The sequence below is a fragment of the Stegostoma tigrinum genome, chromosome 10 (genome assembly GCF_030684315.1).
Source record: "Stegostoma tigrinum isolate sSteTig4 chromosome 10, sSteTig4.hap1, whole genome shotgun sequence".
In the NCBI taxonomy this organism is placed as follows: domain Eukaryota; kingdom Metazoa; phylum Chordata; class Chondrichthyes; order Orectolobiformes; family Stegostomatidae; genus Stegostoma; species Stegostoma tigrinum.
In genome coordinates, this window is record NC_081363.1 from 61,188,779 (window position 1) to 61,215,675 (window position 26,897).

General features: G+C 38.1%; 1 protein-coding gene across 6 annotated transcripts in view; it reads left to right on the top strand.

Moving 5' to 3' along the window:
* strn3 (striatin, calmodulin binding protein 3) overlaps positions 1-26,897 on the top strand; it is a 172,403-nt gene that overhangs the window by 72,118 nt on the left and 73,388 nt on the right. For 3 of the 6 annotated variants that reach the window (XM_048537452.2, XM_048537454.2, XM_048537457.2), the window contains 3 exons: positions 7,396-7,455; positions 8,197-8,337; positions 23,149-23,282. In XM_048537452.2, coding sequence (XP_048393409.1) covers positions 7,396-7,455; positions 8,197-8,337; positions 23,149-23,282 — 335 coding nt within the window. The remainder of the gene's footprint in view (positions 1-7,395; positions 7,456-8,196; positions 8,338-23,148; positions 23,283-26,897) is intronic. The other 3 variants (XM_048537453.2, XM_048537455.2, XM_048537456.2) reach the window with 2 other exon arrangements.

A 26,897-nucleotide genomic window follows, 5' to 3' on the forward strand; every position in this document is an offset into this window, starting at 1 on the left:
GCATGAAAGTATGAAGATATCGGTAGATGGGACATCCAAGGAATGCTGCTTGTAAATATTTTTATCCTCTGGTGAGAGACTCAAATCTTTAGTGACAGTGATACATCTTTAAACTGAACAAAACCAGTTGAAGAGATGTAAACAACATGTTGGAAATAGTCAGCAGTCTAACAGCATCTGTAGAGAGGGAAATAGTTAGCATTCAGAAATGAATACAGCTCCTCTTCAGTTGATGAGATGGTTTTGTTTTAAAAAAAATAAATTATGTTTAAAAAAATTCAAAAGAAGATTATTTATGGAATGGCCATATTGGATTTGGTGCATGACCACGAACCAGGCCAGGTGTCAGATCTCCCGATGGGAGAGCATTTCAGTGATAGTGATCACAGCTCCATAACCTTTACTATAGTTATGGAGAGGGATAGGAGCAGACCGTATAGGAAAGCATTTAATTGGGGGAGGGGGGAATTACATTGCTATTAGGCAGGAGCTGTGGAGCATAGATTGGAAACAGATGTTCTCAGGAAAAGGCACGACAGAAATGTGGAGGCTGTTTAAGGGCACTTGCTGTAAGTGCTAGATCAGTTTGTCTCACTGAGGCAAGGAAGGGATGGTAAGGTGAAGGAACTTTTGGATGACAAGACATGTGGAACATCTAGTCAAGTGAAAGAAGGAAGCTTACTTAAGGCTGAGGAAGTAAGCATTGGACAGGGCTCTACAGGGCTACAAGGTAGCCAGGAAGGAACTGAAGAATGGACTTGGGAGAACTAGAAGGCGACATGAAAAAGCCTTGATGGGTAGGATTAAGGAAAATTCCAAGGCGTTCGATACATATGTGAGGAATAAGAGGATGGCCAAAGTGAGGGTAGGGCCAATTGGGGCTAGTGGAGGGAACTTGTACCTGGAGTTGGAGAAGGTAGGGGAGATCCTTAATGAATACTTTGCTTTAGTATTCACTGTGAGATGGACCTTGATGTTTGTGAGGACAGGGTGAAACAAACTGATATGCTCAAACAGGTTGATTTTGGGAAGGAGGATGTACTAGAAATTTTGAAAAACATGAGGATAATTAAGTCCCCTGGGCAAGTCAGGATATACCCAATGTTTATATGGGAAGTGAGGGAAGAGATTGCTGTGCCTTTGGTGATGATCTTTGCGTCCTCATTGCCCACTGGAGTAGTACCAGATGATTGGAGGATGGCAGAAATAGCTGTCATGAGGACACATAATTTTAAGGCGATTGGAGGAAGGTATAGGGGAGATGTCAGAGGTAGGTTCTTTACACTGAGTGGTGGGTGCGTGAAATGTGCTGCCAGCAGTGGTGGTAAAGTCAGATACATTAGGGACATTTAAGCGACTCTTGGATAGGCACACGGATGATAGTAAAGTGAAGGGTATGTAGGTTAGTTTGATCTTAGAGTAGGATAATAGGTCAGCACAGCATCGTGAGCCGAATGGCCTGTGCTGTGCTGTACTGTTTTATGTTAATAATCTGTTGCTGAAAAGAAAAATTGATTGAACAGTTAGTATTGGAAAGAGTGTAAGTTCTGAGTATAGAATTAAAGTATTAATTTGGGTATTAGATTTGGAATGTAAGCCACGCTACTACTTTAGAAAAAGAATTGAAATGCGGCCCTTGGAAACTAATGTTGTATGGTAATATTCTCAAACTGCATCTGTTTCATACTAACCAAGTAGAAAAGTGCAACTATTTGTGATTTTACTGATATGTTTTTCGAGGTGACAAATATATACAATTATTGCTTCATGAAAGGATTAAAATGTTCAGTTTCATAGAATCTCATCAAAAGGATTAACATAGTCTGTTGCTTAGAATTTCACCATTGATTTTAAAATAATTGAGTAAACTCAACCCTGAGGTTTGAACCTCAGGTTTGTTTTTTACAGTGTTGATTCTGATATTGGAAGTTTATCATTTACTGTAAAATCAGCAGGATAACTGGTTTTAAGTAATGGTTAAGTAATAATATTTGAAATGACTTCCCTTCCAACACACACGCACACGTGAGCGCATCACATGCCCCCACCCACCCATAACAAAGCAACATTAGTACAAAAGAACTGATTCTCACTCATGGCAATCTTGTCAGACTGAGGTCCTGTTATTTTGTGGTTTAGCCTATAGGTAATTAAACATGATGCAGTTCTATTTTTGTTACGTTAGCAGATTAGAATCTTGCTTAAGTGGAAAAACTTCTGCTTTTTTATTCTGTTCTGTGATTATTTCCAAAAGATCTGGACAAATTTTATGATTCCAGACAATTTGGAGATTTTTACTTTTATGATTTCTGTCATGTATTTAAATGGAAATTTTGGTTTTTTTTAAAAAAAGAATTGAATTTGTTAAGGATATCCAAATCTAGCCAAAAGACTGTGATATTTATGATTATTAATGAGACATTTATGATTCTTAAGTTAGAGGGCAGACTTTTTTTAGTAACAGTTCTCCTTAGTACTCATCACAAATATTATGCAAGCTAAAGTAATGAATCTGTGCCCTCTATAGTGTTTCAGTATTAATAAACATGAAATATTTGTCATATACTTCTCTTACACTGGATGACAGAAGAAAACGTTATTATAGTAATATATAATAATAATTATAGTATTAGAACTGAGAACTATCCAGTTGTCAAGAAGCAGAGCAAAATAATGCACATTACTCATTGAATTGATATTAATTTCACAGTTAGTGTGAAGCATGGAAGTAAATGTGTGTCCATCCTTGTATGAAACATACTCTGAGCAGACCTGAGCCAACAGTGTATGTTGGGTTTTAAAGGCCTGCATTTAGTCTGTATCTGTTTCTTGTTTGAGATTTGTGAAAATAATCACCTCCTCGTTTTTTTAAAAAAGAGATTATTTACATAAATCTTTGTGTTTATATCCCCCAAAGACTGTGTTCACATTGCGCAAATTAGTTTAACTCTGGAAACCTTTCCGGGGAGATTACTTTCATCAGACCAGTTCAATATGTTTCCAACAAAAAAAAGAGTCAAGACAGGGGTCCGAGATAACAAGGCATAGAGGTGGATGAACACAGCAGGCCAAGCAGCGTCAGAGGAGCAGGAAGGCTGACGTTTAGGTCTATGCCCAAAATGTCAACCTTGCTGCTCCTGCTGCTTGGCTTAGAACATAGAAAAGTACAGGCAGTTCGGCCCACGATGTTGTGCCGTGGAATAATCCTAATCCAAAAATAAAATAACCTAACCTACATTCCCCTCAATTCACAGCTGTCCATGTGAAATCCAGCAGTAGCTTAAATGTCACTAATGACTCTGCTTCCACGACTACCACTGGCAAACTATTCCATGTGCTCACAACTCTCTGGGTGAAGAACCTCCCTCTGACGTCTCCTCTATACCTTCCTCCTAACACCTTAAAACTATGACCCCTCGTGGCAGTCAATCCTGCCCTGGGGAAAAGTCTCTGGCTATCGACTCTATCCATGCCTCTCATTACCTTGTACACCTCGATCAGGTCACCTCTCTTCCTCCTTCTCTCCAGAGAGAAAAGTCCGAGCTCAGTCAACCTCTCCTCGTAAGACAAGCCCTCCAGTCCAGGCAGCATCCTGGTAAACCTCCTTTGCACCCTCTCCAAAGCCTCCACATCTTTCCTATAAGAGGGTGACCAGAACTGGACACAATGCTTGCTGTGTTCATCTAGCTCTACACCTTGTTATGTCAGATTCTCCAGCATCTGCAGTTCCTTTTACCTCCAAGACAAGGGTCCACTGAATTAAATACTCTTGATGCTGAAAATCTAAAATAAAAACAGAAACCTAAAAATAAAACTGTTGCTAAACTATGTGTTTTTACTGATATGTTTCTGTCGGTGACAAATATATACAATTATTGTTTCATCACAAATTAAAATGATCAGTTTGCTAAAACCCCAAAATATAAACTGTTGTTCAACTCTCTTTTCCCTATATTTTTAAGGGAGCTGACTGACACTGGGAATCTCAAAGTCTTAAAATTTTAAACAGTCTTTCTCTTGATCTTCTTCAGAATTTTCTGTTTTAAGTCCTTAAAGTTGGTATACAATATATGACTTTGTGAAGATGCTGCTTTAAAGAATGAATACAAACATTTTTTGAAAATATAAATTTATTATTTCTGGTGTAAAGTTATTTTCCGTTTTATTTTAACATGAAATCCTTTAAATAAATTTATTTTTGCCATAAGTGATTGTTGAAACTGAGCAGTTATAAATAAATGGCCTTCAAAATAGAGAAGAATCTGCTTGATGACCTTGTTGAGAACTGTTCAAAGATTAATTTGATTTCATAATTCAGTGATAATTATGTATTCCTTATAAATTCAAAACAAATTGTTTAAACTATCTACTTAAACCTCATTTGTAGGTTATAAAGGTTATCCCACAGCTCCCAAAATAAACTGGGCACTACTGGATGTCATTGATGTTATAGTTATTACTAATCTAGCTGAGACTCAATGAAATAAATATTATTTTTATCACTGCCCACCAAACGCATAATGTCCTGGACTACGTTGGCAAATGTGCAGAGTAGGGGGTGAGAATTTCAGGTATGACTCTTGTAAAATTTGTGATTTTAACTGTAATTTTTAGCCTTATTTGTGAGCATGTGAGTACACGTATTAGACAACCTCCTTTGCACCCTCTCCAAAGCCTCCACATCTTTCCAATAAGAGGATGACCAGAACTGGACACAATGCTTGCTGTGTTCATCTAGCTCTACACCTTGTTATGTCAGATTCATTTCCAAAACTTGGAGGTTGAAAATTAATGTGTCTCTGTGATGGTATCTTGGAAATTATAGCTTTGGCTTTCCATTCTGATGAAGTTTCCCTCTTAAATATGCAGGTTTATTTGTGTAAAGTAGAAGAATCTGGTTAAGAGTTTTTACATTGCTTCTGTAGTAGTTGAATTTTTCTTCCGTGATGGTTTGTTGTCTGTGGTCATTTAATTATGAGTTTCTCATAGCGTACAATTTGTTTGATTAGACTTACACTATAACTGTATCACATGACTTTCATGCAGTATGTATTAATGTTGACTAGGTTATTGATCTTTTACATTGAAAATAATTAAAGGGAAGAATCAGTCAACAGGGCATCATATTTAATTCAACAAAATAAATGTTTCAAAAACAACTGTAACACCTAAAATATTATCTGGCCAATGAGTTAATGATGATAGTTATGTCACCATCCCTTTCATCATCATTTGAAACTAGCTACATATGAGATCATGTGTGCTGGCAGACATTGAGATCACAATTGAAGATGTTGACTTTGGCATAAATAACTCTCTCCAAAGCTTACTTATTTTCAAAGATGATCTGCAATTATTGACCAGTGCTTGTTTCTAAAAATGCAATGCACCCATTTGTCACAAATCAGTGATTCTCTGATCAAAAGTACATCTTGAACTTCTAATAAATACTTAGCATGCAACAGAATGTATATTTGTAACTTCTATGCTTTGTGAACATTTATTTACAGTAACTACTGAAATAAGAATAGTTGCTTTGAAGAACAGTGTACACCAGAAAATAGCTAAGGCTGTTTAACTTGTGTGCTTTAGTTTCAGATTATATGTAGGCATACAGTATTGAAGCAATATGACTGATTTGAAATTACTGGTGGTTGATTGAATGTAGATATATCTTCAAGGGTTTTTAAATTATTGTGAGTTAACTGTGTAACTTGCTGAGTACAGTTGCAGCAATTCAATTTATGTGAACAATGGATATTGTCACATGTTAAGCTACATTCATACTTTCAGTATGGAGTTCAAGACTCAACATTGAATCAGACTCAGTAAACATTAAAGTATGGCACCTTATTCATATAATGCAAAGTCCTCTTCATGACTGGCATTTTTCAGTGACAGTTAAGTTTCTCTGCCTTTTTCCAATCTGCTCCTTCTCTACTGGAGATGTTTGTTCTTGATCCAGTTGTTTCACTGGCACCCAAAACAATCTGATATTTGCTAAAGTAACTATTATCTTGAGTGGGCCTTGATTGTTAGTGTCTGCGGGGTACTTTGAGGGAGAGGAATGCATCAAGGTTGGCCCTGAATTTGTCCTCATGTGACATGTACCTTTGCGTTCCATGAGGTGTCACAGGGTAATCATCAGGAGATAAAACACTAGCTGGTTGCCCATCTTTCTCCTAACTTGTGCCTCGGTAGCCCAGTGACACTGACATCAATTGTAACATCCTAACTGTACCCAGCTGAGGTGGTTTGACTTGTGGAAAACCATCAAGCAACTCCTACTCTTTCTGGTTCTGTACTGCATTAGATGCTGCACTTACTGAACCATTAAGGGTAGTCTGATAACAATTATTTTTATCTTTACATGGACTTCTGTTGTGAAATGTATTGTTTTGTTTGTATTTTTGCCTGCTTGTGTGTGTTTGTTTTCAATGTCAGGTCAAAATGATATCAACTGAGGCTAGTTGTTTAGTGATGTAAAGGTGATTAAAGTACTTTTACGTGCTGCACACTTGAGAGTGAGAATTTTCTTCCTGTGATGCATATTGACCGTTTTTCCTTTGTGAGTTGCAAATGGCACTGGTGTGCAACTATTTAAGCACTTAAATATGATAACAGACAACTCTACTGCTATATGCAAGTACAATGTTATTCATGTAGGAGTACTTGTCCAATTTTCTAAGTAAGGATGAGTTGCAGAAAACTTGGAAGAGTTTTAGCTATGAGTCCATGTGAGATATCACATGCTTCTGAGAGGCTGTCTGTGAAGAGTAAATGATGCAGACTGTATGCCTTTCACATCTTAATTGAACAGACGTGAGGTTTCACAGGATCTAATGCTGCTATTTAAACTGGATGATTAAACTCAATTCTTCTTTTATTTTTGCCTTGTCTGGCAACATTTTCCTCTTTAGCAGTGTTTCATGATCCTTTGGGCAATGCCTTGCTCTTTGTCAGTTGCCAACTTATTTCACTCTGGACATGAGACTAGATGCAGAACTTGTACTGAACATTAAATACTGTTACTTGCCAAGCCCATTTTGCATTTATTTACTCTTTTTTTATCATTGAACTAGCCATTTCTAATTAAGAAAGTCCTTGGCTCTTAAATCCATTCCTCTGTTTTGATGAATGAACTCCTTCAGTCTATGTTTGGGTCTCGCTCCTCAGTTTCATATTCCTTAACAGACTGTGCTTTCTTGGAGTGTGAGGACTCCATTTGGATACACCAGATGGCCCAGGAGTGATTTTAATCAAGAAAGCTTCCACATCCATTATCTACAAGGCCCTTTGCTGCACAAATTCCTCTAGCCTGTGAAGATTCCTGTGGTGGAAACTAATTCTGTGAGTGGACAGTAAGACTTACACCCAAACTCTGTGTACCGTTAGGTGGTGTGATACATACCAGACAACATGGAAGAGCCTCCATAGAGGATTGTAATTACTGTGGTGAGTAGTTGCTATCTGAGAAGTTTAAATTAGCATTAGTAATTCCTCATTTTGTACAAAAGTAACTAACATTTGGGTTTTACTATGGTGAAGTACCTTAGTGGGGTCCATGAGGTATGGTCAGTGCAGAGAAAAACAACAAATACGACTTGTCTCACATTTTGCTCCCAACATTTGTGCCCCAGCATGTTTTTCTTTTAATTGAAATGGAAAACAGTTGTAAGTGAGAGCACAAGTATGGATAATCACAAAAAGGAATTTTTGTCAAATTTTTGGCAAAATTATTTGAATTGTTAGTTTGTTGCACCCCTAGTATAAGCATCTAAAACTTTTATCTTTGGTTTGTTTTCTATTTGTGTTGCTCAAAAGACAGCTTTTTAATTAGTTCTTCTGTCCATTGCTAATCTATGAAATAATCTACCTATATAACTGAATCAGACAGACATTGCCTTTTAATTTTCGATTTCAGTAACTATTTAAAACTTTATATATGGCAGGTTATCTTAATTTGACCTGCTTACAATTCCTTAATGAAAAATATAGTTTTGGTGTTAGCATAGAATATGAATACATCAGAATATTGATTAATGTATAAAATATCATTCGGGATGTTGTGAATTCATAAGAATTTATGGTAAATATTTAATGGCTAATGCAAATAAAAATTCAAAAGAACCTATTTCTTGCCATCAAGAATTCTGGCTATGTTATTGAACAATTACTGGTGACTTTCATTTACAGGGGTAAACAGGTCAAAGCTTCAGGATATGATTGCAGATCTCAGAGACGATGAGCTGCCCCACATACCATCTGGAACCATGATTCAGTCCAGGCCAACTTCTTCCAGACTGGCTGATCATGACGGTTCAAGAACAGAAGAAGGTATAACTAAAATTATTACTGCATCTTCATGTTGGGCAGTGTATTTCAATAAAGACAAAAAGTGCTGGAGTTGCTCAGCAGGTGTTCAGCACCTGTGGAGCGAGAAGCAAAGTTTCAGATGGATGACCATTCATTACAACCGAAAAAGTGAACTGTGTGACATATTTTAAACAAACATTGTTTGACAGTGAAAAGGGGAAGTGGAGTAAAACACGTGAAAATGGGAAGGGCTTTGATGTGTGGAGCATCAAACACTTTCAACGGAATGGGGAGTGCCAAAGAAATTTGTTTTGATCTGCCAGATTTGTTCAACAGATACCTAAGTCGAAACATAATCGGCTGCTGCTACCTGAAACAGTTGTTATGATCACAAGTTGTTGATTACAATTGTTGACTTCAGAAGATTGCACAGTAGTTAAATAGAAAAATAAGGTGCAGTATCTTAAGCTTGTGTGAACTTCACCTGAACTCTGTAAGAGGCAAATGATTTAAGAGTTCAGAGTGTGAGTGAGATGGAGAATAAGCAGGCACCTTGAAGCTCAAGAGCATGCTTACAGGCTAAACGATGTGTTCCACAAACTGATCACCTAATCTGAGTTTGATTCCCCAGTGTGTTAATTAAATAGGAAATAAATAATGAGTCAGTCGCTTGGGTTCATTTGGAGAAGCTTGTTCCTGAAAAGAATTCCAGTTCAGTTCTGGTTCCCTCTCCCACCTTATTTATTTCAGGTATATTGACTATTTGATGGTGTTTCCTGCTCTTGCCCTGAACTAAACCTTTCTTTGCCCTCATCCATTTCCCATCTCTTCCCTTCCATGTCTCATCTCTGGTGATAAGCTATCGATGAATATGTATGTTCACGTATTTCAGAATCAGCATTGAGCTGAACAGTTGGCGTTCTTGGCTATTCCTTCCTTTTTTTTTCCCCGGCAGAAGCTGCTGGCTGTGTTGTTAGCATTTCCAATTTACATCTCCAGACCCATATTTTGATTATATACCTGTTGTCTGTCATTATTTAATCACCTCTGTCACCTTCCTTTTCAGTGACTTTTCATTTTTTTTTCTCTTGGTCCTTAACCACAACCTATTACATCACTAACTTCTTTCTGGTTCTGATCAATAGTCATTCACCTCAAACATAACTTTATTTCTCTTTCTCTTAAAACTGTTACCTAATCTGCTGGGTATGCGCAGCATGTTATGTTTTTATTTCAGATTTACAGCACGTGTAGTATTTTGCCTTTGTCAGTATTAACATGTTGGTATCATCTTACCCTAACATAGCACTTAGCAGCCATGTCTACTTGTAAGAATAAGCAAAGTGGAAAATTATCACCACTTATTAGTTATGTGGGGAGCTAAAATGTAGGACTACCAGGGTAGTAATCTCAGGGTTACTGCCTGTGCCATGGGCTAGTGAGGCGAGGAACAGAGAGTGCAGTTGAACATGTGGTTTCTGAGCTGGAGTAAGAGGGAAGGCTTTAGATATATAGATCATTGGGATGTCTTCTGGGGAAGGTGGGACCTGTACAGGAAGGACAAATTGCACCTGAATTGGAGAAGCACCAATATTCAGGGCAGGAAATTTGCTAGAGCTCTTCGGGAGGGTTTAAAGTGTGGCAGAGGGGTGGGAACTGGAATACTAGGCTAGTAAGTGGGGACAGAAGTGTGACAGGTATGCATAGCACTGAGTGCGAGCAGGCACAGGGAAGTCGTGGGGCTCACAGGGACTGGAGGACAGGAATGCATTTATTTCAAGAAGTATACAGGTAAGTCAGATGAACAAAGAGCATGGATTACTGCATGCAATTATGTTGTTATTGGTTATGTGGATCATGGGGATGTCTTCTGGGGAAGGTGGGACTTGTACAGAAAGGACGGGTTGCATCTGAGCTGGAGTGGCCCCAATACCCTAGGGAGACTTGGTTAAAGGAGGGACAGGATTGGCAGCTTAACATTCCTGGATATCGCTGTTTTAGATAGGACAGAAAGGGAAACAAAAGGGATGGAGGTCTTGCACTGCTGAATAGGGATTACACTACATTACAGCTGTGCTGAGGGGATCTTGCAGTGAAGCATTATGGTTGGAGCTCAGGAATAGGAAGGATGAAATCACAATGTTGAGAGTTTTCCACAGACCCCCCAACAGCTTATGGGTGACCGAGGAGCAGATATTTAGTCAGATACTAGAAAAGTGTGAAAAGAGCAGGGTAGTTGTGGTGGGTGACTTCACTTTTCCTCTTATTGACTGGGATTCCCTCAGACCTAGAGGCTCGGATGGAGAGCAATTTGTTAGTTGTGTCCAGGACGGCTATTTGAGGCATTATGTTGACAATCCAAACAGAGAAGAGGCCATATTAGATTTGGTATTAACGAATAACATAGGACAGGTGATTGATGTTTCAGGAGGAGAACATTTCAGACTGAGTGATCTTAACTCCATAAGATTCTGAATTGTCATAAAAAAGGACACAAGTGGTCTTCGCGCGAGGGTGCTTAATTGGGCCAGAGCCAATTACTCCCAGATTAGACAGGAACTGGAGAATGTGGATTGGAACCAGTTATTTGAGGACATATCTGCCTCTAGTGTGTGGGAGGCTTTTAAAGACCAACTGACTAAATTGCAGGACATGCATATCCCTGCAAAACTAAAGGATAGGTATGGCAGGATTCGGGAACCATGGCTGGCAAGGAAAGATTGTAAGGTTAGTCAAAAGCAAAAGGGAAGCATACGACAAGTCTAGGCCGCTGCAAACTGACGAAACCCTGGAGGAGTACAGAGAAATTAGAAAGAAACTTAAATGCACAATTTTGAAGGCCAAAAGGAGCCATGCCTTCAGCAAACAGGGTCAAGGAGAATCCCAAGACTTTTTATGCATATATTAGGAGGAAGAGTATAACAAGGGAAAGAGTAGGCCCATTCAAGGACGAAGGAGGGAAGTTATGTGTAGAGTCACAGGAAATGGGGGAGATCCTGAATGAGTACTGCGTATCAATTTTCACCAAGGAAGAGCACATGACCAATGTTGAGGGCAGGGATGAGTGTGTGAGTACTCTAGAGAATGTCAGCGTATTAAAAGTAGTAGTTTTCGGATTCCTAAATTACATTAAGATAGACAAGTCCCCAGGACCAGATGGGATCTACCCCAGGTTTCTCAAAGGCAAGGGAGGAAATAGCTGGGGTATTGGCAGATATCTTCACGTCCTAGTTGACCACAGGTGAAGTTCCAGAAGACTGGAGATTAGCGAATGTTGTTCCATTGTATAAGAAAAGGTGCAGAGATAATCGATGGAACTGTAAGCTGGTAAGCTTGACGTCCTGTGGTGGGAAAGCTCTTGGAGAAGATACTGAGAGAAAAGATGTATGTGCATTTGTAGGAAAATGGACTAGTTGGTGACAGGCAGCACGGTTTTGTCCGGGGAATGTCATTTCTCACTAACCTGATTGAAATTTTTGAAGAGGTAATGAGGATAATTGAGGGAAGGGTAGTCGATGTAGTTTATATGGACTTTAGTAAGGGATTTGAAAAAGTCCCACATAGCAGCTTGGCACAGAAACTAAAACCCACAATGGATTTGGGATAGCCTGTTTAGATGGTTTAAAAAACTGGCTTGGTCATAGAAGACAGTGGGTAGTGGTGGAAGGACGTTTTTCAGAATGGAGGCTCGTAACTAGTGGTGTTCCACAGGAGTCAGTCTTAAATCCTTTGTTGTTTGTAGTTATATAAATGATCTGGAGGGAAACATGGGTGGTCTGATGAGCAAGTTTGTGGATGACATGAAGATTGGTGGAGTTGCTGATAGTGCCAACGATTGTGAAATCATTCAACAGGATATAGATTGGTGACTTGAGCTCAGAAATGGCGGATGGAGTTTAAATCAGACGAATGCGAGGTGATGCATTTTGGAGGATCAAATTTAGGTGTGAATTATATTGTAAATGGCGGAACCCTTAGGAACACTAACAGTCGGATGGATCTGGACGTGCAGTTCCCCAGTTCCCTGAAAGTGGTAGCACAGGTAGCCAGGATGATTAAGAAGGCATATGTCATGCTTGCCTTCATAGCCTGGGCGTGGGTTACAAGAATTGGCAAAACATGTTGCTGCTATATAAAACTCTCGTTAGGCTGCATTTGGCATATTGTGTGCAGTTTTAGTCAACTCACTACCAAAAGCACGTGGACGCTTTGGAGAGAATACAGAGAACGTTCACCAGGATGTTGTCTGGTCTACAGGGCAGTGACTATGAGGAAAGGTTAAAAAGACAAGGATTGTTTTCAGTGGAATGACTGCAGCTGAAAGGAGAGCTGATAGAGGTCTTCAAAATTAAGAGAGGTATGGATTGGGTCAATAGTCAGAGGCTTTTTCCCAGGGTTGAAGTTTCAATTACAAGGGGTCATGGGGGCAAGATTTAAGGGAGATATGTGAGGAAGGTTTTTCATGCAGAGAGTGGTAGCAACCTGGAATGCACTACCAGAAGAGTTGGTGGAAGCGGGCACATTGAAGATATTTAAGAGGCACCTAGATGGGTACATGAATAGGGAAGGAATAGAGGGATACGGATCGAAAAATGGCAGGTTTGCTTTTAGATTAATTCGGGCCTGATGGTTGGCACAGGCTTGGAAGGTTCTGCTGTACTTCTTCATCTGTTCATTTTCATTCATTCATTTATGTTTGAACTATAAAAAAAGATAACTATGCAGTAAATGTAAGAAAATATTCATGTTTCTGACTAAATGATCAAAATTACAATAAACACTTGAATTCCTCAAGATGTTGTTACGTAGTGCTGGAAATCCCATTTATCTTTGCCATGTGAAATAGAATCCATGCTTCTCTTTATCATACTGGAGGCCAGAAACAAGACCCTGAAATAGGGTCTGAGGTTGTGTTGGAAAGGAATTTTAGTTGTTTAAATTTATATAAACTTGTATAAATGCTTATTTTTAGTGTCTTCACATGCTTATTATTGTGATTTCACGTCGTCTACTTTTACTCTAATGACATGCATTCTGCACCTCCTTTGTGCATACAAATTCTATCGTTTCTAATAATTCTGACTGGAATGTATTTGTGTGATATTGGAAGATGACCATGGTGCTATCCTTAAGTTGGATACTTTTCCAGTGTTGGTAACTAAAGGACACCCGTGCCCTTATCAATTCTGTCTCAGCATTTTGCTGACAAAGTAGAAAATATGAGATGGGTTGGTTGATGGAACATGCATTTCCAGTTAATAGATTTTCAGTGTTATTTTCTCCCAGCATCCCTCTTTCACATTCTAACCCTTTTATCAAAGGAAGTCTCAGACTTCTTATGAGCTTTGGGGAACTAAATGCGAACATGTGACATGAATGCTCAAGATCAGTTATACCAAGGGATTTGATTGTGTTTTTGAAAATTCCCTTTTTCCCCATCCAACAGTCGAGAAAAATCTGCTTTATATTTCAATGTCGACTGCTTAACTAAATGAATAGAGAAGCACTGCGTTCTATAGACAAGCAGAAATATCAGAAAGGTAAATGTACTTTGGAAGGTGTTGATTAAAGGCAAAATGTTGACACTAGAAGAGCTCTATCCAAACCTTAATTTAGTGTCAGGGAATGTTTTTATATCCAAATAGCGACCGGTTAAGTCTTCAGTTTAATGTTTTAAGCAAAAGGTATGCGCCGACAATGAATGTCAGCAGATGAGTTCAAACTCTTCAATGAAACATGAACCAACAACCTTTCAATTCAGAAGCAAGAAGGAGTACTTAGTACTTAGAAATATCAAAACTGACTTAATTATTTTAATCATCTGTGCAGGGCTTTGGAAGTCCCAAGTATTGTTTTTTGATTAAAAAAAACATAGTATTTATTACAAAGTGAGCATATCAAGAATTTTGCTGTCAAATATACAAAGTTTTTGTACTTTCTATACAAATCTTTGTGGACAAGTTAAGTGCATAATAAAATGATATTTTCTGTACATCTTATTTGCTATTCTCAAAGCTGTCTGATAAAGATTAAATTACATTAGTATTTGGAACCTTGGAATGTAGTTGGTATTGTCACTCATCATTGCCTTGTTCTGCCTTTGAGTGTCTTCTCCAGGGCTTAAGTCTGGCTAAACTTTATGAAAAACCTAGCTACCTGAAAGACGCAATATGTCTCAAACAATTTGATGTGCTGCATAATGCATAGGTGAAGAGAGTAAGCATGTTCCCCTCTTTTTGTGCACTTGTTCACTTCTCATTTTTGATCTGCCCTACTGGCTATCGGTAACGCAAAGAGAAGAAGCAAGTGCAAGTTTCTTGTTGTCAGTACGCCTTCTCATGGCAATACTTGGAAACTGGGTCCCTCTCACCCCTGGCTAAAAATAGAGGAACTCTGAGGAATTTTGGTCCCCTAGACACCTGGTGTGCACATAAACCATGCTCCTAACTATGGATTACAATCTTGTAAATACTTCAAGAGATTTGAAGCTAAAGGAATAATCCCTGACAAAAATCATGGACTGGAAACTGAATGTGGACTGATCTCTAAATGTATTGCTTTCATGACAATTCCTGTGGCCAAGCTGATTTCAAATATGTTGCTTTGAATTTCTTTGCCCCATCCAGGTAGTTAGTCGATATATTTTTCCTGCGCTTCTTCTCTGGAGAGGTTACTTCAGTTCTGCTGCAGGACATTAACAACACTGGAGACAATAGATGCAAGTGATAAACCCAGAATGGAAGGTGGATCCTAGGGGCTGTTTTCCATTCCCTCCCTTTGCCACAGATGCACGGTAGTACCAGTGCATAATGTCTACAAGATGTACTTAATCACCACAGTTTATAAGACAGCACCTTCCTAATCCATGACCTCAACCACCAAGAAGGACAAGGGAGCACAGCCACCTGCGAGTTCTCCTCGAAGCCACACCATCCTGACTTGAAGCTATGTCACATTAATATTCTTCATTCTGTCTGGGAGCACTGTGTATATCATCCCATGATAATCTGCAGTGCTTCAAAAGGTGCCTGAGCATACTTTCTCCGGGGTAACTAGTGTTGAGCAACAAATGCTGGACTAGCCAGCGATGCCCACATCCCATGAATGAAGTTTTAAAGATACGTTTCTGAGGTTAATTGTAGCAACTCAACAGTTTTCATGGTTGAGATCAGTATAGGTTAGAACCAATCCTGAAATCATAACTTCTTAGAATTCTGCCAGTAGAAAGGCAGCCTTTTAACCAGTCATGTCTATACTGCTTTGTACAAAGCGGTTTACCTTTTGCTATGCCCTTTTGCTGCAGCCTTGTAGTTTTTGTTCCGTTTTCAGATAATCCAATGAATGCCATGATTGAATCTGCCTCCAGAGAGTCTCCCAGTACATTACAGATCCTAACCATTTGATGTGTTGAAGAAAAATATTGCCATTGCATCTTTTGCCAATTATGTTAAGTCTGTACCTCCTCGTTCTCAATCCTTCTACTTATGGGAACAATTGTCTCTGTCTACTCTTTTCACAACCCCTCAAGATTTTGAATGTCTCTAGCCAATTGCCTCTCAATTGTGCTCTCCTTCATGGAGAGAGTTGCAGCCTCTATAATCTATCTATGTAACTTAAGTGCCTCATTTCTGGAATCATTCTTGTAAACCTTTACCCTTTCTAATACCTCTTCCTTTCTAGAGTATGGTGCCCAGAACTGGGCATAATACTCCAGTTGAGGCTGAACCTTATGCAGGCTTGTCACAACTTTGTTCTTACAATCCATGACCCTATTTGTAATATATAGGAATCGGTATGGGCTTTTAACCACATTCTTGATCAGCTCTGCCAGCTTCAGTAATTTGTGTAAATTATTTGTTCCTTTCTGTTCTTACCTCCCCATCTTGAATTTTATTCTTTATGTTGCTTCTTTGTTTTCTCACCATTTGAACAAATTCACACATCTCTGCATTAAATTTCATCTGCCACTTGTCTACCTATTCCAGTAACCTGTCTTTGTTCTTTTAAGATCTTCACCATTCACAATGCTTTGAAGTTTCGTTTGTCAATTAACTTCGAAATTGAACAATTTTCATCAAGGTCTCGGTCATTTAGTATATATTCAAGAAGTGCAGGGATCCTAGCATCGACCCTGGGAAACTCTTATAAATCTTTCTCTAGACCAATAAGTTGTATTCACCTCTACTTCCTGTCACTCAAACAAATTTGTACCCATGCTGCTCATTCCATAAACTTGTCCTTTATGGCTTTTGTGACGCTTATTTAAATGCTCTTGTAAGTCCATGGACACTAAGTTAACAGCATTAGTTTTATTAATCCTCTATGTTACCACATCAAAAAAAACTTAGTTTAGTTAAATACAATTTTTGTAAAATTCCATGCCAGCTTACTTTAACTAACCTGCATTGTCCAAGTGATCGTTAATTTTGTTCCAACACACTTTTTTTTTAACAAAGATTTAGGACTTGCAATTTTCCAGTCCTCTGGCACCACCTGTCTATTGGAGGATAATTTGAAAATTATGCTAGTGCCTCCGCAGTTTTCACTTTACTTCCCGCTATCCTTGGATTCATTGGATACATCTCAGCAGTTTTGTTACTTTTAAGTATAGCCAACTATCCAGTGCCAAATACTTAATCAGATTCTAAATTATTAAGTGTCTGATCTATCTGCTGTTTCATCATGACTTGGGCAACACCTTCTTGGATAAAGGCAGATGCGATATGTCTTTGCCTTCTGCCCCTGTACATATGTTTCCTTTTTGGATCCCTAATTGCCCCAAATCTCCATTTACCACCTTTTTTTGTATGTCTCAAAGATTTTTGAATTCTGCTTTTCTCAGCTACCAGCCCCTTTACATATTCTGACTCTGGTTGTTATTTCTTTTTTAATTCCACTCCTTTAATTTAATATTATGCCTTTTAATCTCAGTGGTATTATCTGCCTGACATGTATCGTGTGCATGCTTTTTCTGCGTGACTCAATGCTCTGTCTCTTTTGTCATCCAGGAAGTTCTGAATTTGTTTAATCTACTTTTTCCTTCCCATGGGAATATGGATAGATTATACCTGAACAGGATTTCTCTTAAAGAAAGCCTGTATTTTGGTTGAAATTTTGCATGCCAATTTTTGTTTCTAGTTTATCTGGGCGAAATCAAATCTCACCCCAGTGAAGTTGTATCTCCAATTTATTTTTCTACAGTAGTTTGCTCGTTCTCCTTTTCCGTAGACGAGCTGAACCTTAAGAATCAATGAACGCCATTCTCTAAGTGTCTCCTTGCAAACAGTTGATCCACTTAGCCCACCTCATTTCCTGAAATCAGGTCCAGCAGATTAATCCTTTCTGTTAGACTGGAAGCATCTGGTATGAAATTTCTATTTAACGTATTCTAGGAAATTTGACCACTCTCTGCTTTTTACTCTACTTTATCTAGACTACATTCAGATAATTGAACTTCTCCATTATATAATGATATAATTGTATAATGCTTGTTATTTCTCCCTAGCTGATGGGATACAATGAGCAATGTAATTGTAGCCTTTTTGTACCTTAGCTGAAAGCAAATAGATTTTGTCCTTCTCACCTCTGGAGTATTCTCTCCCTGTGGCACTACGGTGATCTCCTTCATCAAGACTGCTACACCTCATTCTTCCCTTCTTTTCTGGAATGTCCTTTTAGGCCCTCCCCTGCCCGAACTTCTTCGCAGGTCTCCATTATTGCCATCACATCGTATTCTTTTGTAACTATCTGTGACTGCAGTTTACCATCTCATTTGCCAAATTCAACAAGTTTGCATATAAACAATAATACCATATTTTGACAGTTGTTATATATAGTAAAGAAAGCTTACCTGTCTTTAAAATGGACAAAGAATCTTTTAAAAAGTTTCATGACGATGCTTGAGGATTGGGCTTGTAATGTGACCACGCTGGAATTAACTCAGGAAGTAAGCATGAGGTGTATTGAAATTATATGAAATTTCCAAGGAATTCTTTTCAGTGGTTTTTATGGAATTGTGGATAGCAGTTCTAATCACCAGAATCTGACCATGACGACCTTTGAAGATAATCACTGAGAAAGTTAAAAGATTAATTATCTACACTAAAAGATAACAGACGGTTCTCTGTGCCTGTGCTTCAGGCCTGACCTAATACGTTAACCTGTAAGTGTGATACGGCACATTGCAGAGAGCTGCTATTTTACCTTTTGATCTGTATGAAGTCTGGCTGCAAGCACCTATTCTGAACAGACTGAGAGAAACATCCTGAAGTAGGGAGACATGAAGAAGGATTGCAAGCCTGTTGTACTGAACCAGGTGACCAAGAGTAACAAGCTACACTTCCATAAAGGTAAAACGAAGGAACCTTTGTTTGTCATCTTTACCTGTTCTCTTTAGTCCACTTCCAACTTCCAACTTCCAACCGCAGAAATTACAGCACCTGTTGAATTTCGAATTCAAGTCTTCGGAAATGGAATTTTCAAGCAAGTTACATGCCTGCAACAATATTAGAAGCTAATCTAAATTCTGTTTTTATTAGTATCTACTTATCTTCATGTGTGTATTCCTGACTAGTGACATGGTCACTTTTACTTGAATAATATCAGTAGAGATTTTGCAATAAACTAGCCTTCAGCTTGCTTAAGCAAAAAACTGTTCTGGCTGGTAAATTTTAAATTGAAACTCTCGAATTAAAATGGGCTACACAGAATTTTCACAGATCACTGTGAGGCACTAATTAGCCTTTATTACTTTTCCCTCTTAATCTGACACCACATGAACTGTTTTCTATTTTAGCGCAACCCGTCTCTTTCAGTTCTTAGAGTATTTTGGACAGGGGTTATTGGGACCTGCTACATTTTCAACGCTTGATCTGTTAAGCTGAGAAAATGAAGTACAATTGAAACAATTCTGCATATATTTGAAAAGTCTGTGTTAAAGTCTCCTTTATCCCTTTTACCTGGGAGATAACAATAACAAGCTTAATATCAGCATGGACCTGGTGCCAAGACTTTGGCTTTAGCTTGCTGTTGCAATCCCATTAGCACATACACTGGTTTGAAGTGGCTGCCACAAAATCGAAATAGATAATTTTGGATATGTCATTCAGAGCTGCCTTCTAACCCATGCTCAGAATTTAATAAGTAAATTCAACCCACTGCACCTTGCAATTCCTACTGTTTTTGTGGAGTGTGTAAAGCAAACTACAATCTAAATTACTTGTCATCAAAATGTTTCTGTAGAATTGATCGCAAAATATGTCTAGTCACAACTAAACTTCTGTGTGTTTGAATACTGCTCAATCTTCAGCCATTTTTTGTTCCTTGTTATCTGTTCATTAAAGAAACATTTGTAACGAAGTATCTTTGTTTTGTTATAGCACCAAATGTTGGGGAAAAGTTGTTCAATATATCACTGAGATTTTTCACTCAGCTGCATGAAACAAATTTGTAAAAAAAAAGCACTGATTCCCTAGTCTGGTAACCTATCGGTCAAAAGCAGCTTTGAAGTAACTGCAAAACAAAATATATTGCTTAGAAAAGTTGTGTGGATTTAAAGCCTGCCGGTGACAACTGGGGCATTGCTACTGTAAATTAAAAGTACAGATTAAGTAACAGAACTGGGTGACTACTTTATGTCAGAATTTTAATATTTCTTACAACATCAAATTATTTTAATTCACGTGAATGTGCCTCATAGTTTAAAACTTAAAATGGTGATGTTGTCTGAAAGCACTTCGTGTAGAAGCACTTTGTGAAATGTAAAGGACTATGTCTGTTAGGTGGAACAATCAAAGTTAATGTATCTGTTTGTGAGTGGGACACCTTGTTCTGGAGAGGTGTAATACTAATTATTTTGAATCTTTTAGTGGCATAAGTAGTATATCATTTTATTCAGTGATATTTTCATGTTAAAAAATACTCCCATGTATTGCAGAGATAAAACACCTAGGATTGTTTTTCAAGCGCATTCAGATCACAATCCTGAATCAATCGTTCATCACCCCATGTACATCCATGCTGTTTCTTAAACAAAAATCAGTTCTCCTGTGTGCCAATTCAGGAATAATTGCCATGATTTTGTTACTTTACAAAATCAAAGAGACCACCTTTCTGCTGATCTACAAGATTTGAAGTAGAAACTAAGTACTGATCTTGTCATAATTCTTCACTGAAATATTTAAAGTTCAGCTGTATTAGAATAAATTAATTTATTTTTCTGCTGTAACAGTTCAGTTCTAAGTGTGAATTTCTCTGATGTTTTACATAGCTAGCCAAATGTTTGCAAAAATATCTAAGGAATAATTTCTTGTAAAGCTTGTGAAATGATTACAATATTTTACCTGCATTATTTGGTTGAATGTTAAGTGACTTCATAAATTGCATGATACTTAACCTGCTAAAGTTTGTTTTGCTACAAGCGTGCGTTCTGCCTCACACCCCCATTTCATGAGTCTCTAAACTTCTGTTTCTTCCCTAATTAAGAAGATGACAAGACTGATAACCAGCTCCATGACTGTTAGATGGAATGAGTATGAGAATTATCTTGGTTGATGTGACTTATTCTGCTTATTTCCTTCTCTTAGATGGGTCATGCAGTTTCTGCTAAGAATCTCTCTCCTTCCCTCTATTGCTTCCTCCACTTTCACCCATAGTTGAACATTGGCCTACATTGTACTGTATCACTGTTAATTAATTTAGCAGGTTATATGCGTAAAACGGTGGACAATCTAACAACATCTCCAAAATATAAGTGGAATCCCAATTACTTACCTTTTTATTTCTGTTTTGAAAGTACACTTTTACAGTGGACTGCTACTGTTGACTTATTGACTCATTCCATCGTTTGCAATTATAAAAGCAGTTGAGTGAATTTTGAAATTATGCATGGTTTCTATATGTAAGGTCTGCTGGAGCAGTACTGTTGCAGTGAAACTTTCTGACACTCAAATTTTTTTAAACTTCTCTTTTTTGGATTGTTCCTCACTGTTTACTTTTTCAGCTATCTAGTTCTTTTCTAATTGGCTTTCTTTCTTTTTTAGCTTCTGTCCACATGGTTATTTCTCCCATTTTTTTATTATATTTCTCTCTTATCACAAACCAAAAGAAACAAAGTTCACATTTGAAATTAGTAAAGAATGAGTAATAAGGAAGAATGATCGACTTGAAATAAAAGGCATAAAATCTCAGATGTCATGGATAAAGGGGGAATGGGGTGAATTTAAACTGGTTACTTTTCCCCTCTTCAATCCATGACGATAAGGTACTGTTCGGTTTACTCCTTTTTGTTTTCTTATTCCCATCACTTATTGAGGTTGGTTTAAAGGTGTTCCAAACTCTCTCTTTCAGATTCCAGTATTAGATATAAATGAATAAACTCTACCTTTGATTTTGTATGGAAGGATTTTGTTATTATTAATACATTCACAATATGGGGTGTTGTTTCATAACGCACAAGTATCCAAGGTATATAGAAAGAAACAGAAGGGCTTTACAACTAATGATCTTCTTTAAAGATGTTAATATGTATGTGACTTCGAGTCCAGTGAATGAATATCCAATTGGGAGTCTGTTAACTGGCTGATCTTGTAGCGTCTCTGGGATGGAAATGGATCACAATCAAAGGTGCAGCAGTATTTCATGTACTTAGATAATTTTGTCCTCTTTGGTAGGCAAAGGCCTAGGTTATTTATGGCAGTGATGCTTTTGAGAGGGCACGAAAGAGGGAGAACAGGTTTCCTATTTGCTGTGGCCTGGAGCTGATGACATCAAATGACTGAGAATTCCAGAATTCCAGAATTTTAGATTTAGGCAGTTCAAACAGGTTGGATTTCAGTCATGCAATGATTACAGGCATTTCAGTCATTGAGGACCCATCTTGGTGGGCTAAGCAGAAGACCATTAAGCTAGCAGTATAATTTGTATCTTGCTTTTGGAGTTTCTATGATGTAATAATTTTAGCAAACTAGGTCTTGATATTTCTTTTATCTAAGGCTGGCTGGAAGCAGACAGCTGGCAGGCTGCTCATCTTCATGTCTGTCATAGACAAACAGGAGGCTGGAAGAACACAGCAGGCCAGGCGGCAGTCTGTCATATCAGCTTTAGCTGGAATATGAATACAGTTCAAGAGGCTCAGACTTCTGAAAATACAATCACGCAATTGGCTTTGGTTATTTTTTGAGTCCAGCAAGTTGTCCACTTTTTAGAAGAAACAGAATTTAAATACATAAATATAGAAAATTATATTTTTTCTTGCAGTAGGTTCTCTTCATGCCCTCTAACCATGACACTAAAAAAGGCCTCTAATTATTATATACTGTAATAAATATCTTCAATGTGTCAGAGAGAGAAGCCTTAAATAATGATTAATAAAATGGCAATTAGTAAGAAAAGATGTGTGTCTTGGATCTTTCACAGAATTGTTGAAACTTCTTAGATTTTGTATCTTGGATAATATTTCTGTACAACTTTGTATTATACTTGTCACACAGATTAGTTGAACAAAAGGAGGTCAGCTGGTTTGTCGTGTCTGTTGGCTCATTAGAAAAGTGAATCAGCTAATCCTCTCTCCCCATTTTCACCAATGAAGCTATAAAATTGTTTCACCAGATTATTATCAATTTCCTTCTGTTCCGTTGGAGTGAAAACATGAAATGACTTTCTAGTACATTGGGAAAGGAGTTTTCCCAACATTTGAGATACTGAAACGTGGGAAAAAGATCATTGCTTTAATAATGACATATTATAAGGGATGCATTAGAAAAAGGTTCTGCAATTTTTTTCACATTTGATTTAATCATTTAAGATTAAATATTTGTTTTTTTTCTCAAATAGCTGAGCCCCTGGCTTTTCCCGCTGGAACTGGCAAATCATTTATTATGGGTCCTGATGATGTGCTGGAAAGTGTCTTGGGCCTTGGTGACCTTGCAGACTTGACAGTAGCAAATGATGCAGACTTCAGTTATGATGTAAGTCTCTTAACTAATATTATCTAACTATATTCCAATTTTGCACTACTTGTATTTGAACAGGCATAAATGTTTTTTATCATGCTTCTCTGATAAAATAAAGATATATAATAAAATTGGAGGTAGCTTATTTCCAAGACTGACTGACAAATTGCACTAACATGAATAATCTACTTTATCTTTACTTTCAATTAGCATATTTGTGTATAAAGAAAAATAGGAAGAACTTGCATTTATTTAGCTTCTTATGACTTCATGTCATGATGTACAGCTTTTGACTGTTTATGATGCAAAATACTGTGCCAGCTAAGTTACATACAGCGAGGTCCCAGAAACAACAGTGAAATACTTTATCTATTTTTGGGGGAATTTGGATAGGGGATAAATGTTGAGTTCTCCAGATGCATTGATCATGTGAAAGCAAAATACTGCAGATGCCAGAAATCTGAAACAAGCAGAGAATGCTGGAGGAACGCCGTATCAGACTTGAAACGTTTACTGTTTCTCTCTCCATTGACCTGCTGAGTTTCTTCAGCATTCTCTGTTTGTTTCAGCTGGAAAGCTCATTTGTTCTTCTTCAGAAAGTGCAGTGTGACATTTTACCAGCAAACAGGACATCAGTTTTGATGTATTCCCTGATGATATTAACATTGTTTCATAATTGGACTGTATTGTCAGCCTAGATTATGTCCTCAGTCTGTAGAGAACTGCTGGCTCATTAGGCCAGCAGCTTATGACCTCAGCAGCCCCCGACCACAGGCAGACAATGTCAACTGTGATTTCCCAGGATGGAGGTTCGGGGAAGAAGGGTATAGAGGGATCAGCAGCAACGGAAGGCTCTCAGTACCCTCCTCCTCCTTCTGATGCCAACTCGTTCAATGAAGCACCCATCCCCTAGTGATGACAAGCTGGCCACCTTGTTCTACCTGTTGTGCTTGCTGCATTTGTGGCAGGACTGGCTGCACCTACATTAATACCTGTGGACGCAGGATGAGGCCTTTAAGTAGTCATTAATTGGAATCATTCCCTTGAATCTCTTCTGCAGTCTCTTCAATATCTTTGCATCCTTATCAAAGTACAGCCCCCAGAACAGGACACATTAGGCCAGCCTCAGGTGGAATACTAACTTACACAGATTAAGCATAAATGTCCTTGCTGTTGTATGCTGTGCTCAAGAATAAAGCTTAGGATACTTTAAGATATTAAAAACTCTTTTGTAGCAATCCTAACTCAATGAAGAGTGCAGGAGGGCATGCTCGGAGCAGCAGCAGGCATATCTAAAACTGAAATATCAACCTGTGAAGTTACAAAACTATCTGTGTCCCAAACAGCAGCATGTGTTAAAGCTAAGTGATTTTACAACCAACGGATCAGATCTAATTTCTGCAGTCCCGCCACATCCCACTTTATCAATGATGGGCGTGGCCAGCACATCAGGACAAAAGATAAGGCCGAAGCATCTGCGGCAATCTTCAGCCAAAAGTGCCGAGATAGATGATCCATCTCGACCTTATCTGGAGATCCCTAGCATCTCCGGTCCAAGACTTAAGCCAATCTAATTCGCCTCCCTGTGGTAACAAGAAAAAGCTGGAGACACAAGATATTGCAAAGGCCGTGGGACCTGCCATCTTTCTGGTAATAGTGCTAAAAATTTGAAAATTTGCTCCAGAATTTAAAAAAAAAACTTGCTGCAACCCTAGTCAAGCTGTTCCAGTTCAGTTACAACATGGCATCTACCCAAAGATTGAAAATTGCCCTGATATGTCCTGTACTTAAAAAGTATAAATCCTATCCAGCCAGTTAAAATCCCATCAGTCCAATCTTGATCATGAGTAAAGTGGTGGAAATGCCATGAACAGTGTGTATGGGAGATGGACTATTGCTCAGAGACCTGGGTAATAACCTAAGGACCCTGGTTCAAACTCATAGCAGATGGTGAAGTTTAAAATCAAAGAGGTCTGGAAATAAGAGCCTAATGTAGACCACGAATAGATTGTCAACTGCTTTTTTAAAATAAAAACCCAACTGGTTCATTAATATTCTTGGGAGAAGAAAATCTGCTGTCCATGCACAGCCCGACCTACATATAACTGCAGACCTACAGCAATGTGGTTAATTCCTAACTGAACAATTAGGGATAAACAATAAATGCTTGCGCAGCCAGTGACACCCATGTCCCGTGAATGAATTTAAAAAACAGTTTATGTTGCCTCTTAATTTCATGTGTTACTGCCATGGCTGACAGCTCTGAAAAGCAACTTGCTTTTAATCACTCAGGACAGTGATGAAATGTTCTTATAAACACACACTTTTCAATAATTTAACATTTTATTTTTTGTTATTTTAATGAATAAGTGGAAATTGTGTTTGTGACAGTTTTCTTTGTGCCAGCTACTATTAATCAGTATTAAACACAACTGAAGGATACAAAAATTGGACAACGTTTTGTTTCTAAACCCACAGGATTTTAAATTGTTCAGTTAGGCGATGATCTTATGATCTGTTTAGGTACACATATATTGTACCACTTGCGTGTTTTGTCTGATGGTCATGTAGTGCATTTGCAATATCACCAGATTGCCTTTAGCCAACGTCATTAAGAATAGGTCCTCCACTATGAGTGTCAAAAGAATCATATTTCACATGCAGATCTCGCCTAACAAAACTTGGGGCACGGATTGCGTGGGCATTTGCCTTGTTACCTGGAAATAAAGTGACATTGAAACATGTGGGCTTTTAAAAATGAGACAAATTTCAAGTGAAAACAATTGCATCGCGGCAGTAATTATATGTATAAACTATTTTCGTTCAAAGTGAGAATTGCTCTGCAATATCACATTGGTATTCATCACATTGTTCCTAAAGAAGTTGATTAGCTTTTAGTGCCATTAATGTTAAACTCTTGGGACATTGGGACCACTTCTGCGTCTGGAGACACCTGTTGAAAAGACTGAGACCGTAGCCTTCATGGGAAACTTCACCAGTGTGGTTGGGAGGATTTAAAGTAAATTAGAACGCATTGGGCACCAGTACATAGAAGCAGGGAAGAAAAGTAAGGTGCATTAAATGAGAGAGTTGGTCTGTACCAGAGAAGGAACAAGTACCGTATTAGTTAACAGTGAACTAAGGACTGTAAGAAATTCACAGACCAGGTTGTGATGCATATATGTGACTGTGCAAAGTATGCTGAATACTAGTTGGTAAGCTAAAATCACCAACGCTTGAGAATGTCATAAGAGATAGGACTTAAAAATCTTGAGGACTGAACACTTAACATTCAAGGATATAAAGGTTTTGGAAGAGATATAGAACGAGGTAAAATACTCTGTGATATGCAAAAGAGATGATATTCTTGAAGGAGCAAAGACAGAATCAATTTAGTTAGTGTTGCAAAGCAGAAATAGGCTGACACTACTGGAAATATTTTATAGGTCCTCCAATTGGTGAGAGAGGTGGATCAGCAAGTCTACATAGGAATCTCGAAAAACTATCAAGTTGTGACTATCAAGTAGTAGTAGTAGTTAAAGAGAAGACTTTCTAAAATATGTTTAGGAGAATTTCCTTGGCTGTTATTTTCTTTGTATTGTTAGAAAAACTATTTTTGCACCCGGTGCT